Genomic DNA, 19,016 nt, shown 5'->3' on the forward strand with positions numbered 1-19,016 from the left:
TTGAGTGATGAAGTAGCTCTATTAGAATGTGAGAAAAAGTCAGTAAAGGCGCTAGATGCTTGTATTAAGACAATCTAGTTCTGTTGTGTAAACACCAGTCTCCCTACATCACTCTCTAAAAACCCCTTGTCTAGACAAACCCTACTCTGTACATGCCCAGTGTTTTAAAATTGTGACCTATTACATTTGGCCCTGCCATAGTGTTTTAAATCTCTTGTGTGTTAGTGCTTATATGTTTAGTTATATTATTTATACTGTTTTATTTGCTTGCTTGTTTTGTTGATGTATTATTGTATTTGTATCTGACGGGCTTGGCCTCATGTAAGCCGCCCCGAGTCCCTTCGGGGACATGGTGGCGGGGTATAAATAAAGATTATTATTATTATTATTATTATTATTATTATTATTATTAAAATCAATTGCACCATGAGATGGGGCCATGAAAAGAGTCTGTACGGGAGATCTTAGTTGTGATCAAGTTGATTTGGGAGTAGGTATCTCTTTAGATACACAGATCCAAAACATTAGTATCTAGAAAGATTTTGAACTTGCCCTCTAAATTAAGCCGACAAGTGAACTGTTATCCAGTATAGATCTTTGCACTGATGTGGTATAGACATTTTATTTAATCACAAACAAGAATAACATTAAAAGTTTACGGAGGTGCACATTCTTTTGAAGGTGGATTTTGGGGACAGGGTTTTCAAAATACACTAGTGAGGAGTGTCAGTGTTTACTGTTCTTAAATGCTTAGTTTGGTGTAAGTGATCAGATGATTGGGAAATAGAATGGAGCACAGGTTCTCAAACATTTTCAGCCATGAAGCACTTTTTGAAGCAAAAGTTTCTTGTAGAGCCCCAAGGAATGTTTCTATATTATATTATGTATTATATCATATATAATGTGTGTGTGTGTGTGTGTGTATGTGTATACATACAGAAGTTTTGACGCCTTGCATTTTAAAATTTGTCACACGGGCTAGGTTAGTGGCTGATGGATGGAGAGTGTGTGCAAAAAGAAAAAGAAAGAAGGAAAGAACAATGCAATATTTAAAATGAAGAACAATTTTAACCAAAATAAACTTAACAGTATTTCAATGGAAGACGCCAGGGGCCATCCAGTTCAACTTCCTTCTGCCATGCCGGAAAAGCACAATCAAAGCACCCCCTGAGCGGTGGGAGGAAAATAGGGATTTGGAAGCAAGCAAGGCAAGGGGGAAAGGACCTGGGTGGCGGGAAAGGGGAGGAAAAAAGTTTTTAGTGGCAAGGGGGTGAGGAAAAAAGGCTTTTGGCGGCAAAGGAGGCAAGGAAAAAAGTATTTGGATGGCAAGGGAGGCAGGGAAAAAGGCTTTGGGTGGCAAGGGAGGTGGGGGGAGTAGTAGGAAAGAAGAAGGAAAGCTGGGAGGGAGAGGGGGAAGGAGAAGGAAAGTGTGGATCCCCTAATTATGCTTCGCAGAGCCCCAAAGGCTCCACGGAGCACACTTTAAAAACCGTTGCCATGGTCCCGGTAGCAGACACCATGGCACTCATCAACCAGAGTTTCCCAGAAGACATCACGGCTATGTTTCACCATTGCCTCACCACCAGTTACTTTCAGTGGGACAATGAATTCTACGAACAGAAAGATGGAGTAGCTATGGAGAGCCCTCTCAGCCCGGTCATAGCTAACTTCTACATGGAACACTTTGAAAAACAAGCCCTGGAAACAGCAACAAAAAAGCCCACGATATGTTTCTGATATGTGGATGACACCTTCACCGTTTGGAGCCATGGAGAAGAAGAACTCAACAGGTTCCTGGACCATCTTAACAGCATCCACCCAAAAATCCAATTCACAATGGAAAAAGAAAATGAAGGAAGATTGCCTTTTCTAGATGTCCTAGTTATCCGCAAACCAGTTCAACAATTGGGTCACACCGTCTACAGAAAACCCACACACACAGATAGATATCTACATAAAAACTCCAACCATCACCCAAGTCAAAAAAGAAGCACCATTAAAGCCTTGGCAGACCGTGCAAAAAGAATCTGCGAACCTCACCTCCTCTCAAGATGAACTGAACCACCTCAACTGGGATCTCCAGGCCAATGGATACTCCACCTCAGACATCAGAAGAGCTGCAAGACCAAGAACAAGCCACGAGAGTAAAGATGAAGATCCACCCAGAGGAAACGTGTTCCTGCCATACATCAAGGGAACCACTGACCGCATAAGGAAGCTGATGAGGAAACACAGCATACAAACAATCTACAAACACACCAAGAAAATCCAACAAATGCTACGTTAGCAAAAGACAAGAGGGATCCTCTCACCTCTGCAGGAGTCTACCGTATACCATGCAGCTGTGGACAAGTCTACATAGGGACCACCAAACGCAGCGCCCAAACACGAATCAAGGAACATGAATGGCACTGCAGACTACTTCAACCAGAGAAGTCAGCCATAGCAGAACACCTGATGAACCAGCCTGGACACAGCATATTATTTGAGAACACAGAAATGCTGGACCACACCAACAACCACCATGTCAGACTACACAGAGAAGCCATTGAAATCCACAAGCATGTGGACAGTTTCAACAGAAAGGAAGAGACCATGAAAATGAACAAAATCTGGCTACCAGTATTAAAAAAAACTCTAAAATTACAACAGCAAAACAGCAGAGAGGAAACAACCAGGCACATCTTAATACCTCTCAACAAAAGATTTTCCCAGGCTCAGCCAGGCCTTCAAATGCTAATGAAGGTGGTTAGTTGAAACATTCACACCTAGCTCCAGCAGAGAAGAGCTCTTTGCCCCACCTCAGCCATTCCACAGATATATAAGCCCATTGTCCTAATTCCAACAGACCTTACTACCTCTGAGGATGCTTGCCACAGATGCAGGCGAAACGTCAGGAGAAATGCCTCTAGAACATGGCCCTGTAGCCTGAAAAAACCCACAAGAACCTAATTTGGAAGTTCCTTGAGATAGATAGATAGATAGATAGATAGATAGATAGATAGATAGTGCAAATTTGCAAGAAACAGGCTGTTGCTCTCATACTACATTGTGCATGCCTGTATAACCAAGGAATACACCCTGTGTTGCCTTGACATAATTACATATTCATGCCAACCTTTTATTTGTTACACTGATTAGATGCCATTTTGCTTTATTGCAAAACTTGCTGGCTTAATTTATTGTTTCAACAAGGGCCAAGAAAATACTGCCCTTGTCTTCATTATTTGTATTGGTCATAGGTCACCTTTTGTTCTTCTGCAATGCAATTTGTCTTCTGTGTTGACAGAGTAGCATCTATTTTGCTTATGGCAAACAGTGACACATGCAGATGGGACACATGTCCTAGTTTACTGTTACAAATGAAAATTTCAGATTCTACACCCAATGAAGCATTTTCCTTCTAACAAAATATTGAATCAAGAGATCAGCACTGAATACTTGCCTGAAGACTGGCCCTTCTTTTGCTCACTTGAAGCAATGTCCTGAAGCTCCTGTAGCACTAAGTTGATAGCAATGTGGGTTCATAAGTTAGCAGCAATTGTATTTTTAAATGTTTTCATATTAACCTCTGAGCTGGAAAAAAATAACAAATAATGGGGAAAAATCAATTACTGATGACATCATCTTTAATTTTGTAGTTGCTGTGTCCTAAAAGTAACAAAACTTTAGAAATGTATGTGCATATGGCCAAGAGCTACAGTTCATGAGTCTTGCCCACATAATCATATCCCTCTCCATTCTTAACTTTGCAGGTATTACTTCCCATGGGCTTACTTTGTACAGAAAGCTGCTTGTAGAAGCAGTATAGTACAACTAATATGGGTTGTCTCCTAGGGGTTTTTGGTAGAAAACCTAATTTGGACTACATGAGTACAAGAACACTATCTAGATCAGTGCTTCTCAACCTTGGGTCCCCAGATGTTTTTGTCCTACACCTCTCAGAAATCCCAGCCAGTTTACCAGCTGTTAGGATTTCTGGGAATTGTAGGCCAAAAACATCTGGGGACCCCAGGTTGAGAACCACTGATCTAGATTGTGCCATATTCATTATGTCTAAGAATTAAATTCTTTTACAAATTTGCCTTTGTGACCAATTGAGTTTTGCTTGTGTAGCTGAAATAATACTTTCTTACACTGAAGTGGAAAGATGTTTAATTTTGTTATCTAAATTAGTTAAGATCAAAGGAGTACTGCTGTATCAAACTAAAGGTTCCTTATCCCCCCATCCATTCTTTTGATGCTAAAAGTCATACCCTTTGCTTTCAGAGGAGTTGTATACATCCTTTCTTCAAGGTGTTGTTCTTCCATATGGCATTACTGTATATTCTAATTGCTCAATTGCCATGTAAAACATGGATTATGCCAGTGTAGACTATTTTTACACAAAATATTATGTTGCATCTTTTCTGAATGTAATAACAGTATACAAGAATCTTTGAATGCCTTCTAGGCACCATGAGTTCCCATTCATATCATTTTATATATTACAGCCATACCTCTGTATCCATAGATTTTGCATCCACCAATTCTATCAACCAAAACTAAAAGTATTGTTTTAAATCCCTCCCAAAACCATCGATTTTGTCATTTTATATAAGAAATGCCAATTTACTACATTGTTAGATATGTTGGGACTTGATTATCCATGGGAAATCCTGGAACCAAATCCTAGTAGTACTGAGGGCCCTGTACATGTTTTAGTTGAAGAAAAAGAGAGGAGAAACCCCTGCATAACCACAATAGCACAGGAAGGATATGATACTATATATATATATATTGTTGTAGGTTTTTCGGGCAGTATGGCCGTGTTCTGGAAGCATTCTCTCCTGACAATCTCTGATTCTCACAGCCTCTGAGGATGCCTGCCATAGATGCAGGCGAAATGTCAGGAGAGAATGCTTCTAGAACATGGCCATACTTCCCAAAAAATCCTACAACAAGCCACTCCTGTAATAAATTCTAGAAAAATGTCAGTAGAAAATTATAGTACTATATTGAAAAATCCATTCTGGAATTGAATTTATGTATGATTTTTTTCATTGTAGATTTAGCTGTTACTAAAACATAACAAGACTAGATTAAATCTATGCAATTCAACATTTCTATAAATGACATAATTCCTTTTGCACCAAAGACCAGTTGGCAGCCATTCGATTCTGTGCTGGTTTCTCCTTCTGAAATGCTTGGCTGAGCAATATTGGTATCATTATCTCATTATCTGTTATCAGAATGGTTGATAATGTATTACATAACCTGTTCCCTCTCCCAACATGTGGAAGTTTATTTTTCAGTTTTGTGTCATCATATAGAGCCTGAGGCCCAAAGTACCCCCCCCCCATTATTTGCTAGTTTTGCTTCAAAAATGTTTACTTCTGTTGCACTATGCTTTTCCCCCCCATTATGTTTGAACAAAAGAATCATGACTTAATGCAGTCCACGACTTTGGCATTTGCAAATACCTCTTGAATCTGCGTTTAAAACCATGCATTGTTTTTCAGTTCTCACATACTTGTATCTCAAGGTTTTAGTGGAAAATTGTTAGTACTCAAGCTTTGTGTATACAATTTCCCCCCTTCTAACTAGATCTGGATTATAGCTATTTTCTTTATTAGATACTTAATATACCCTTTCCCTCAGTTCATAGGCTTGATTCAATGGATTCTAGAAAGTATGCCAATATTACCTGCAGAGATTTACCTTTTGGTGGGCTTGCTTGTAACAGTTTAGTAGATAGGAACAAGAGATAGGGCTTTCTTTCCAGTAGCTAAAATTTGAAAATTGAACCTACAGGTTTCATTAATATTTTTTGTGCCTAGTAAAAACTCTTTTCTTTGCCTAGACCAGTTGTGATGAACAATATTTGTTCTCCTTTTTTAAAAACTGGTTTGGATTTTAATTTGAATTTGTAATTTCAAATTGGTTCTATAAATCTATCATAATAAACCTGAGATATTAATACTTCAGATTTTTAAGTTTCATTTCACTTCACTGAAGCCTTTGTAATTTTGTTCAAAACTGCAGCTCTCTGGCTTGTACACTTTAGCAGGTAGACAACCATAGATAATGCCTTGTTTTTCTTCCTTTTTTGTTTCCTCTGCACTGCTCTTATAATTTCACATTTGCTTGCCACCCTTTCCCTCTCAGTCTTACAAATTAGTCTGCGGTTTAGCATGTAATCTTTTGTGTGCAGTAGTTTTTTTTCAAAACAACTAAAAGCAATGATCTCTTAAATTGTCGATTTTTCTTGCTCATATAGAGGCTTTGCTGAGGGTGAAGGCTTAGTGCTCATCTATCCCGTTTAAAAACAAAAAAGTGACATTTTTCATAGTCAAGGAATTTGATAAGCGTTTTGTGGCTGGGTGTAGATCTCTACAGAGATATAGTATCACATCCAAGCTCTTGTGCTTTGCATTGCAGTGAGATAAATTCACACGGAATAAGCGTTAGGATTTTACTAAAATATTCGGAATGTTTGATCTGATGTGCTGATTAATGTCATCCATTTTAAGATGATTAGTTAGAACCAATGCGTTCAATTAATGCATTCTTACATGTTTTCTCAGGCTTATGGCATGTCAGCTTTGCCTCTAAATCTTATAAAGGGGACAAGAAATGCTAGTTATGAACGCTTGGAAAACACTGAAGATATTGAGGAAGTGGAACAAAATATACAAAGAATTAAATCCAAGGTTTGATGCTGTTTTGAAACATTATTTGATTTTGTGGTCTGTGAAACTCATTTAATTTTTATCAGTCCTTGTCAAAGTAATGGGAGAGGATATCCCTTAAAATTAGGTATGATCTCAAAGAAATTGCAAAATCTTCCCATTTGCAATTAATCTTAATTATTGACTTATGCAGGTTCTTTTTTTAATAAAATAGTGATGGAATTTTTAATACATGTCAATATTTTTATACATGCATGAGGGTCAAATGCACAAGTGTTCATTTACTTTGGATTGGTACAACTTTTTGGCCATGATAACTGGGTCATCGCTCTTCAGTTAGAAAATCGGTATTTTTGTACTTGCGTGCCCAAGCAGAACAGTGTTTTAAAATGACACTGATATGAAATTAGAACTGAATTCTAGTCCTGTAGCTTTTAACTGAATTAATTGAAATTCAATTTCTCATTCTTTTGTTTTACAAATCCTTGCTCTCCCAACCCATTAGTGCAAAGATGGTCGACCATTAGCAATTCGAGAAAGGCGCACATTGCAGCAACTTGAAGATAAGTTAAGAGGTCTTCGAAGGAGAGGACGGCGCCTGGAATATATTGAGAAGAGCTGTTGGACAAAGTTCTGTGGAGCCATGAGGCCACTAAAAGTAACTTTCTTTTGTCTCTAGCAGAAAAACAGTCTGGATGTACTAGTGTCTCCCTAAATTCATAATTACTTAGGACTGGCAGATGAGAGCTAGTTTGACAGAGCTGTTGGCAGTGAACAAGAGGAGCACAAAAGGGACAGCGCTTAGAAAGATTCATTAGGAGGAACATCTCAGACATCTCCATCAGTTCAAGTCTGCTTTGAGGCTTTGTTTAACTCTGCTCAGTGACTCCAGCAGGGAACTTCAGCAGAAAGGCTGCTTAAAAAGATTACTAATTTTGGAATCTCAAGGAAAAAGCAAATGAACCAAAATGGCCCTTATTTCATTCAGGAGAAGAAAAATCTAATAAGCAATAAACTCAATTCATCTACCTGGCCAAGCTTTCATTTTCTTGTAATTTCTCCCTGCCCCCAGCGAAGCTTTAATTTTCTTGTAACTTCCATTCTGACTGTTGCTGAAAAGGGGGAAATGCTAGCCATTCTGCCACAGGTAGAATTTAAATTCTGGTGCTTACTTGCAAAACTTAGGTGCCCTCCTTAAAAAAGATTGTCAGCCTGTTAAAACTTTCAGGGCCATTTTCTATCATTGCTCAAGAAGTGATCACAGCAGCAAGGTAAAAAAGGAGAAGTTACAACTGGCTGATATACCCTCTACTTCAGAAGCTAACAGTTGTTGCAGCTCAGCTGCCTGCATGACACCTTTTCACTCAAACACCACACAATTCAACAATAAGTAATAAGTTTATTAATAAAAGAGTATATAATTGAAAAGGCAGTTTCAAAAATGAATAGAGAATAGATCAAAAGTCATTCCAAAATCAGCAGACTAAGCAATCACAAAGATACAATCAAAGGCCAGACTGTAAAATTATTTTCAGTTATATCCATAAGCTTGATATTCTTGAGCATACCCAATAGCAGTGACCAACTCTGAATATAAATCCAAAATCTGAAAAGGTAAAAACAACAAACAACAGGGGTTTCAAAGCTTAAAGCAAATCTAGATCCAAAGGCTTGAAGACTTGTCCATAACTATAATCCAATGGTTTGAAAACTTGAACCAAGAATTGTAATCCAGTCAAGAGGCATTGATCTTAAACAGGAAAGCAAGATACATTACCAAAGACCAGAACCCCTAACTCAGAGCTCCCAAGACAGGTGAAGTGAACCATGAAAATCCAACATTGATCTCCCAAAGAACATTTTCTTAAAATGCTTAGGAATTCTAATTCTTACCCATGACATCACTCTTTTTCACACCTGGGTTCCCTAAGCTTATATTTCCATCTCTGCTTCACACTATCTCTTCATAACTGTAATCCTGTCTCCTCTACATTCCTTTCAGAGTCAATCCCTGGCAGATTCTCATTAGAACCACTTTCTGTTTCCCTAACAACAGATCTAACCAAAACATTCCCATCACTTTCATTTTATCTTTGCTTTGCACCCAATTTTTTTGTATAACAAATTGAGGAAGGATTTACTGCATATATTTCAGGAGAAAATTGAAATGCTCCTGTAAGTCAAGTAGGCTTGTTTCTTTTTTGTCTTCTGGGTCCTTATTTCATTTCTAAAAGCAGTAAGAGGAAGGCAGACTCTAAACCACCTGACAGAACCAGACACTTCATATCATCTTGTATTCATTCACCTGAAAAATCTAATTTATTTCTTTGTAAAGGCTAAATTTCATCTCAGTTGCAAATTACTATTGCCAAGTGTCTGCCCAGACAACCAAATCATGATCAAGGACTTCAGTTTAGGACCCATTTTCTCAACCTTCATAGACTCTTAGAAAGGCAAATAAATGAGCTGATAACTTCAGTTGGAAATAATTTCAAGACTAGATGTTTAATAACTTTGGCTGTGTACTTTTATTATTTTAGTCCATGTTGTTCTGTGTTAACATCTTGGTGCTCAGAATCCATTGCTTATTTCCTTTTATCCATTAATGGGTATACTTAAATTGCATTTTCAAAATAAGGTTTATGTTTTTAAACCCTTATGTGCTTTTGCCTATCTATTTTTTAAAATAAAAATATATAAACAATCTTGAATCTAATCTGGAAAATAGCAGAGATATAAATAGATACCAGGAATACAATTCAGCATCTGCAGAAGGCTGGACTTTTCCGCTGTCCTTTGAAAATACAGTTTTATTTTAATGACCTGTCCACTTGAACAGTAGAAAATGTAACAGTTGTCCACAAAGTTTCTGTACTTTCATTCAACAAGTGACAAAGAACCTAAAGCTAACATTGATGTTCTGTAGCCATTGTAGTGAAAAAATTCTGCCTGAGGCAGTCGCAAGAAAACTACTGAGTTTCAACTCTCAAAGTGTGGCAAGTCCCCTATAGTCATACTACAAACCGCCACTTTCTCACTCATTTTAGAATTTCCTTGCTTCAACTGGAAGATCAGATGGAACTAGTTTCTGAAAAATGGAAGGAAAACTAAGGTCTCAGCTGTTTCCCCTAGTACTTATTAGCAGTAATACAATTCTTAAAGGACATAATACCTAATACGATGGCCATGCACTGCTTTACACCTAAAAGACCAGACTGTAGATGCCACTTTCATGCTACATTGGTTCCCTATGGTGATCTCTCCTATTTGAAGAGCATGCGTTGTTATTCAGCCAACACAATTTAGATAAAAAATGAACTACATTGAAGTAGCAGCCATATCACAACCACAGAATATTTCAGTAACTTCATCCAGAGGAGATTTGTTAAGCCACATCCTTGACAAATATTTTCATGCACATTTTAAATCAAATAATGGTAACGGTAGCTTTGTTGATGAAGCCTCTGAAGAAAAGTGCTTAGCTAATTCTCTCCTCTTCTGAGCGGGCCCAATTGAATCTCTGGTTGAGGATTCTTCTATTGAACAGGTGCTTGTTGGTACTTACAGTGAAGGCTTTGTGGTATTTAAAATCCAATACCAAACCCTCTAAAGCAGTAGTTGCTCTCACTAACGCATCGTATTGATACCTCAACAAGATAATCTTTTTATCCTTCCTCCTCTGGTCCCAATCACTTATATTGCTTTTACCAACTATTTATTTATGTATTTGCGCTATTTGTATACTGCCCTTCTCAATCCTGAAGGGGACTCAGGACGGTTCACAGTGCTGGCAACAATTCAATGCCATTGATAAAAAAACAGTATAAAACATCAAAATTGACCCTCCCCTGATAAAACATTAAACATTATTGAACACATCACATAAAATAGCATCACATATCACACAAAGACATAGCATGTGTTCAACTTTGGCTATGAAATGTAATGAGGAGGATAAAATTATAGGAGAAAGGAAATTACAAAAACATGTTTCCATGCTTTTAAATGCTAGGAGGTGTTAAGCCATTATTAGATGCTTTTGTGCTAAGCCAAAAGAAGCTTTTTGTGGAAAATAATAATGTCACATTTTTATAAGATGTGCCTTTCAGTTCATAAGATGTGAAGAAGTAGGGTCTGCTTATTATCTGGATGAACTACAGGTTATTAAATAAATAGTTAGGGAAGCTAACCAATTAAAATTACTTACAGTAATGCACCTTTGGAAAATGTTAACTTTCTATTCAGTTTATTGTGCATTTAGGTCACTATGTTTACAGTACACATTTATTTCAGATACACTTCATTATAGTTCTGCTCTTCCATAGTTGAACAATATTCTGACTTATAAATTTAGGTAAAACATGATATAGAAAATAAAGATGCCCTAATGGAATCAAATAGAATATAGTGACACTCCAGTTCTTGATTCTTACCCGAAAGTAAATTATCTTGATTTACTTGGGAACCAAGTCCCTCAAAGTGGAGTGCAGTCAGTGTCAATTGGGTAGCACCATAGGGTCAGATTCTATTTAGCAACTGTATAAACTAATTTAGAAAGAGGAGCAAGATTTATGGTTGAAGTTACTTATAAAATTGGACAAATAGTGGATCAAACTAAGGTGAGTAGACAGCTGGAGAAAGGTTTGAACAGACCTGTAAGATGAACAAATAAGCAACAAATTGAATTTAGTTTTAGAGAAACATCAACAAAGAAGTAAAGGTATGCAGCAGAACATAGAAATAAAAGACACATGTCTCTAGGGATATCAAACTTAAATAAATAGTATTCCACCTAAAAAGTGCTGAAGGTACACTGCTGCTTTGTAATGTGTACTCTGTGTATGCAGCTTTTATGCAACTGATCGCTATAAGACGACTTCCAGTATCCTGGTTGGTTTTATTTGGAACAGTGTGGTGAATTATTTTTGACATACTGTATGACCTGAATTTACACTAACACACTATTCCAAAGATGTCAAAACTCCATTTTGTCAGCACAGGTTTCTAAGCAATATGTTCCTGTTGTTATTATTTCTTGTCAAGTAGATTTTGACTATGAATGACTTTTAGGAAGCCCAGTGCTCAATAGGTTTTGTAAACTCCAGACTGTGTCTTCCATTACTGAATCAATCTATCTATCATGGATTTTCTACTACCATCTACTTTACTGAGCATTATTCTTTCCCCAGGAAATCATGTTCCCTCATTTTGTGTTCAAAGTACAAGTCTCGGTGTAGCCATTAGATTTCTTATGAGAGTTTATGCTTGATTTGTTGTTAGATCCATGTATTTGTTTTTAAAGCAGTCTATGGCATCCACAGAACATTCCTCTAGCACCTTATTTCAAATTTTCCAAGTTACATTTTTCTGTATATAAATTAACTTTTCATATATGTTCATCAAATACGTAAAGCAGATAGGATGTTAAAATTGAGTTTTGCTTCCCTCCTTGGTAATTGGAAACCATTCTTCTTCTCTATATTGAGTCCTGACAGTGGACTCTTCTAAGTAAAAAGTTGTGACAAACTTGTTTCTTGTAGAGTAATTCATAACTTCTTATGATCTACACAATGTATGTTTTAGATTTATTCTAACATATAAATACACAGGTTGAATTTCTCCTGAAATGTTTTGATGCGTTCCAACAGACAATACATTCTTGCAGTTACTTTTCAGAACCTAGCTTGGATGTCTGAAACTTTAAACTCCATATGCTACAAAAGTCTTTGTTTAAAAATTTGAGCATTACTTTATTGTATGGAAGATTAATGCAGTTGTTTCATCATTACTATAGCTCCTAAGCTTCATTCGTTCACTTGTTCAGTGGCTCTCAGAAAAGATAATAAAGAAAAAGGTACATTTTACCATATGTGGTGGACATGCAACAAAGTAAACAACTACTGGAAACAGATTCATGTGTACTTTGAAAAGATGCCACATGTGAACTTTGAAAAAACACCACAAATGTAGCTTTTGAACATGTCAGATGAAGAACTAGAAAAAAAATGGAAAAAAAATATTTTCAGTGATAGTGGCAGCTCGAACAGTATATGATAGATACTGGAAAACCTCACAGAAAAATGGGGAAAATACATTATAGGTTTCCTAATAATGGACAAAATAACAATTAAAATGGTGTCACACTGCATTAATTCTGTAGTGTAGATGCACACTTAGGTGCTTAACACTTTTACACACTTTACATGGGGAGTCTTTCTAGCTTTGTCTTCTTGCTTGTTCTCTTTTTGGGTGGGATTAAAATCAGATTCTGCTATGATGGAGACCACGGATGCAATATTTTGTCTGTTGGAGAGGAGGATGTGAGGGGAAAACTTTGCAATAGACTTTCCAAATTCCTGTTATGAACTTATTTTAGGGCTTCAGTAGCAAAATAGTTTAGGGATAGTTGCTAAGTTGTTTTTTAAATATTATTTATCTTTTTCAGATTGTGTGGGGAGTGTTCTTCATCCTTGTGGCCCTGCTCTTCACCATTTCCCTCTTCTTGTCAAAGTATGCATATAGCATGTCTGATATTTTAAAAGTTGGATGTGTGATTTCACGTTTTAAGTTAAGAATCTATACTAGCCTTTTAATGTGATTTTAGTTCAAGTTTAACTTGTTGAACTATATTTGCTTGTTTCCCCCCTTTCCTCTGGTACCTTGCCACAATCAGCAGTCTTGTGGTTTGAAACCAGAACTCAACAATCAATTAAGTAAATTGAGATGTACACGTTAATAAATAGAAGGTCAGGTTTATTTTTCCACAGAGTTTTTCCATACTGCAGTACATAGCTCTCTGAAACAAGCAATTGCTATGCTGCATATTCAGTTCATGATAATGTTTAGGTGCATTGAAGTGTAATATTTGGTGTAAAACATGCAGAAATAGATGACAAATTAAAGAGAAATGTGCAGTTGTTTTTTGACTATAGACACATTTCTAGCAAGCCATTCCTGATTTGCTTGTAAGATGAGTGGCTAGCTGTTACCTATGAAAAAGTGACTTAGAATTTGCAAGGATTCTGAAAGCAAATTAATGATTGGGAGGTATGCTATGTATATGGAGAAGAAGCATTGTTATGTAGGAAATAGCATTTGGAATGTATGTAGAAGCTTGAATTGTTGCTCCTGCAGAGCTGAAAAGATGGAATGAGTATTGTTTTGGGTAGGTCAAGTATACTGAATAAATAATACAGATTTTTCCCCAAAATAATGATATTAAGCTTAAGAGTATAAAGTTCTCTATGAATAGATATGTAAATGATTGCAGAGAGAAAGAGAGAAAATAAATCAAAATTTATTTCTGATATTACTGCAGCCTGGATAAGGCCCTGCATTCAGCTGGGATAGATTCTGGATTTGTGATCCTAGGAACTAATTTGACCAACCCACTGAATATGCTGTTACCAGTTCTACAGACTGTAAGTAAAAGATAATGGGACATGATAGGAAAATATTGCTGTGAGGGGCTAGTTGTTACTACCATGAAACTTCTGAAGTTGAATTCGCAGTAAAGTGCTTATATTTAATTTTTAATACTTCCAAACATGTGTTATTTAAAAAAAACATTGAGGACAGTGATTTCTGTTTTAGTACATCAGTAAGTATAACCTGGTACACTACGTTTCAAATGTTTGTTTCTTGGTTTTATGCTTCTTATGGGGCTTATGCAGACGTTCCACTCTACTTTGGCTGTTCCACATTTTATTGTCACAACCTGTAATTGAAATTGATTTAATTATCATTGTTACCTCTTGATGTACCCAAAATGCTCAATACTATAAAGATCGATAATATTACTAAGGTGGAAGAAAAAACTAAATAAATAAAAGAAATTTATGTTTGTTGAGTATGGTGTATATGTGAAGTGGCTATTAAATCAATTCCAGGTTGTTTAGATAAAATGTGGAAGAGCTGACCACAATGAATACTTCTGCAAGAAATTACAGATTTCCTATACTATTCTATTGTGTGTTTTGTGATAGTATACCACTTGGGTATTATTTTCTGATAAATAATATAGGAATTCTGCGTTCTGAAAAATAACAAGGATTTAGTAGATTTCATTGAGCAACATGTTAGAAAATTTTATGTTTATAAATTGACCAGAATGCATTCTTCTCATTTCAGACATGAAATTTGTAGATATGTTTAATTCCTTCTTATTTTCATCTAGATAAAAGAAAAATGTTGGAATATCTTCAGAGCATGCTTTTTGACATTAGATATTTCTTTTGTTAAATGCAATGATCATCCTAAGCCATTTTGTTTCTTCCACATAGAGTGGACCAAATGAATTAATATAAATAATAATCTGATAAATCTACACTTATACCAAATTCAGTGGGTCTCTTATAGCTGGAAGTAACAATAAAAAGGACATATAAGTACTAAAATGTTTCTTTTTTCAAATTTGCATTCTGTTGCTAGACAACTCTGTGACTGTAAGACATTCTATATTTTCCTTTTTTTGTCTTTTAATATAAAAATGCAATGAAACCAAGATGTTTATAATGACAGTTATTTTACCATTGATGTTTTATTTCAGATTTAGTCATAAGTAATATTTTTGTCTTATTAACCCTACATTTTGTTAAATTTTAGGTGTTCCCCCTTGATTATATCCTTATTACAACCATCATCATGTACTTTATCTTCACCTCAATGGCAGGAATTCGAAACATGGGAATATGGTTCTTCTGGATAAGGGTAAATAATTGTTGTCCTTCTTTATATTTTGCCTGGTTTCACGAAACACAATATGTAGTAAAAATTCTGTTCAATAAATATGTTCTCAGTTTATATAAATCAGAATATAAAAATATGTACAGAAAATTCATGGAACTATGTATGGTAACCAGATTACTACTGTATTGTACACTTTGAGACAACCATATACAAAGGGATATTGTAACACCTTTGAGACTGAGATGAAGAAGTTTGTGGCATATGTTTTCATAGACTGAGTTTGCTCTATTACATGTCAGAGTTTATGCTACAAATGTCTCTCATTCAGTCTCAAAAGGCGCTGCAGTATCCCTTTGCACACTGATCCAGACTAACGTTTCTGTGTCGTTGAATCAAGTCAAACTAATTATTATTCTTTTGCATTTGTATAAAATAACTATCTGTTTGTGTTTCATTCGTAAGATCCCATTTTCATTTTTGAGCACTTCTCCTGAAAATGGGTGACTTTCCAAATGAGCTTTTTTGTCCAAGGTCTGAAAGAACTAATATTTTTGTCCCATTGGCCACAGTGTGTGGGCTTCTCACACTCCCCTTCCCCTCAGTTTTAGGGCTAGCGTTCGGCACTTGGCTAAAGGCCCTGGCAGGCGCTGGTGCTTTGGGCCTGCCCGCCACACATGCACCGTCCTTGGAAAGAGTGTTTGTGAGCAGGCCCAAAATGTCCTCACCATCCAGGGCCTGCATCCAAGAACCAAGTACGAGGCAGTTTATTTATTAATAGATTTTGAGAAGGAGACTGCTCCCAGAGGCGGTTGACACATGCCACACAGGACCGGAGGCTTCATCAAACGTAATTAAAGCTGCAGGAGGGGGTTTGGTTTGGTTAAGTTGCAGAGTTGTGGTTGCTTTCCTGCCCAGGAGGGGGAAACTTCTCAAAGCACAAGAAATTTCCTAACTCACAAAGCCTACTGTGCAGCACTCCCCTGTTTTTACGAAAAGGGGGGATCTGCTCTAGCCACAGTTACGGAGGGAGAAAGCCATGGTTATGAAAGGGAAGGGGTCGCCCGAGAAGCAACCTAGTCGTTGTGCTCCTTCTCTTTAATGTTTGTTACCTTGATCTAAAAATCGACAGGAGGACACTCCAACATGTCTCTGCTGAGGAGGAGAAAGCACAGGCACCAGGAAGTTCTCAGCTGACTTCCTTTTCCCTGTGCTGCCTTCCTTCCTATTCTTCCCCGCCCGGCCCACCATGGCCCTCTCCTTTGGGGGCACCTTCTACGCAATGGCCTCTGAAGGCAAGGTGGGCATAGCCCTCTGCAAGGCCCACATGGGGTTGTTCACTTTTACATTTCAGCTTATGATTCTGTCTCATTTCCCCTGCAACGTTTTCTTACATATTCGTAGAGCATTACATATTAGCCTTCAGCTGCTATCTCAGCACTCACCAACTTGTATTCCTTCAGGTGCTCTCTGATTTTGATAGCCTAATCTCATTTCGTCCCCAGAGAACTGTTAGTACTGTGTTCTTAAAATTTAATGGAAGCTATCTGCCCATCACGAATCTGTACAACTTCATACTCTCCCAACTACTGCTAGTGATCTTGTCTAGTAGAAAAATTTAGCTATAATGCCAAGCTCTTATCTCAGTTATACCATAAGATTTCTCTCTGTCTGAGCAATCAGTCTTCAGAAAAGAGAAAATGTTAACACATACAAGTGGACTAAACTTTTGATTACGATATTGAAAAATTAAAGCATTAGCTCTTGTATTTCTTCCATGCTTTGGAAAATCAAGCTTCCTTGTCCTCTCAAAAGACTTGTCAGTTCTCCTCCATTGTAGTATTCTGGAACAAATATTGAGAGCATCCATGTGGAATTGCCTCCTCTGCCTTTAGCCTGGAGCATGTCCTGAGTAACTTAGAGACCAATTTGTATGAAGAAGATGAAAGGAACTCGCTGTGTTTAACCTGGAAAAGAGACATTGAAGACGCAATATGAAAACCATTTTCAAATAATTGAAGGGCTGTCACCTAGCTGATGGAAGAAATTTGTTTTCTGTTGCTTCAGAGCGACCTGAACCAGCAAGTTCACATAACAAAAAAGAGGATTTTGACTTTATATTAGGATGCTCTTTCTGATGGTATGACCTGTGTGACAGTGGAACAGATTACTTCAGAAAGTGATTTTGTTAATGGTTTTTAAACAGAGTGGGATGTTCATTTACTAGAAATGCTCTGGCAGGTGATTAGACCTTTGATAGAAGTCCCTTCCAGCTATTTAGTTTCATCTTCCTAGGAAATACGAGAAAAGTGTGTAATAAAATTATTTAATGGACTCCTTACCTGCAGCGATAAAAAATTAACTAAAAGTATCATACATCTCTTCTTATATTTGTTGCCCCCCCCCCCCCCACACACACACAATTTGTCTTTATGGATCCCAGACCTTATTTGTGCTTACCTGTAAAATATAGAGGTTTCCTCATTAAGGTCCTATGTACAAATACTACTTCAGACTTATTAAGTTAGTAGTAGATGGAAAGAGAGTTGGCATTATTTAGTTGTTTGAGCATTCAACTATAACTGTGGAGAACAGGGTTCAAATTCCCACTTAAGTCTTGGGCAAGACACACACTCTCAGCTTCAGAGGAAGCCAAAGGCAAATCCTTTCTGAACAAATTTTGCCTAGGAATCCCTGTCATAAGGTTGTCATAGGATAGCTTTAATGATTTGGAAATGACTTGAAGACACATAACAGCGATCATAAAGGCGTGTAAGCTCCCTTTAACCTTGGTAAGACAGCATAGATATAATTTTAAAACAAATATCCCATTCTAAAAGTCATTTTTGATAAAACTCAGGTTTGAATTTGAAGCCTAGCTCATACTAGCAATTTTGCTTTTAGCTATACAAGATCAGACGGGGGCGGACTCGACCTCAAGCACTTCTCTTCCTGTGTATGATACTTCTGTTGATTGTTCTTCACACGAACTACATGATCTACAGTTTGGCCCCTCAATATGTTATGTATGGGAGCCAAAAGTATTTAATGCAGGTAAGATTTCCTTTGTGGGACAAGGGGGAAGTGAATTATAAACATAGATTCTTTGGATGTGAGCACTCATGCCACCAGGACAACACCCTGAGGAATATCCTTAACTTGCTTGCTAAAAGCGTAGGATTAAGGGATTTCCACAGAACTTGGAATAGAACTGGCCCATAATATTATGTCGTTGTTCAACTTGTTTCTGGCAGTTCAGTCATACCATTAATTGAATGGAATCCCATGTTTGGCCTATATTGAAGGCATTGGGTTCATTTTAAGTGCCAGCAACTCAAAGCAGTCTGCACTTTGTGCTAATACAGTAAATTAGAAATCTGCAATGAGGCTGCCCAAATTCTGGGCTTGTATAACTCTGTGTTTTTAGGGTATTTCTCATAATTTATTTTTTCTGCTATTATGAAAATAGCTTTGGCCTGATGCAAATAATTGTATTAATTAATGTTTCTTAACATAATCCAGTGTGTGACTGTGCACTTTAATGAGTATCTCTGCAAACATAAGGACTGCTGCATACTTTTTGTTGGAGAAGCAGGCAACTTTTAGGGCTATGTAGACTCACCAAACCTATTACTGCCACCACATTTTGTTGATGTGATA

General features: G+C 37.0%; 1 protein-coding gene across 1 annotated transcript in view; it reads left to right on the forward strand.

Annotated features, from left to right (window-relative positions):
• LMBRD1 (LMBR1 domain containing 1) overlaps nucleotides 1-19,016 on the forward strand; it is a 70,303-nt gene that overhangs the window by 36,356 nt on the left and 14,931 nt on the right. Inside the window, exons 8-13 of the mRNA XM_060752833.2 lie at nucleotides 6,567-6,692; nucleotides 7,177-7,329; nucleotides 13,117-13,181; nucleotides 13,990-14,092; nucleotides 15,276-15,380; nucleotides 18,261-18,410. Coding sequence (XP_060608816.1) covers nucleotides 6,567-6,692; nucleotides 7,177-7,329; nucleotides 13,117-13,181; nucleotides 13,990-14,092; nucleotides 15,276-15,380; nucleotides 18,261-18,410 — 702 coding nt within the window. The remainder of the gene's footprint in view (nucleotides 1-6,566; nucleotides 6,693-7,176; nucleotides 7,330-13,116; nucleotides 13,182-13,989; nucleotides 14,093-15,275; nucleotides 15,381-18,260; nucleotides 18,411-19,016) is intronic.

This window comes from Anolis sagrei, chromosome 1 (assembly GCF_037176765.1).
Source record: "Anolis sagrei isolate rAnoSag1 chromosome 1, rAnoSag1.mat, whole genome shotgun sequence".
NCBI lineage: Eukaryota > Metazoa > Chordata > Lepidosauria > Squamata > Dactyloidae > Anolis > Anolis sagrei.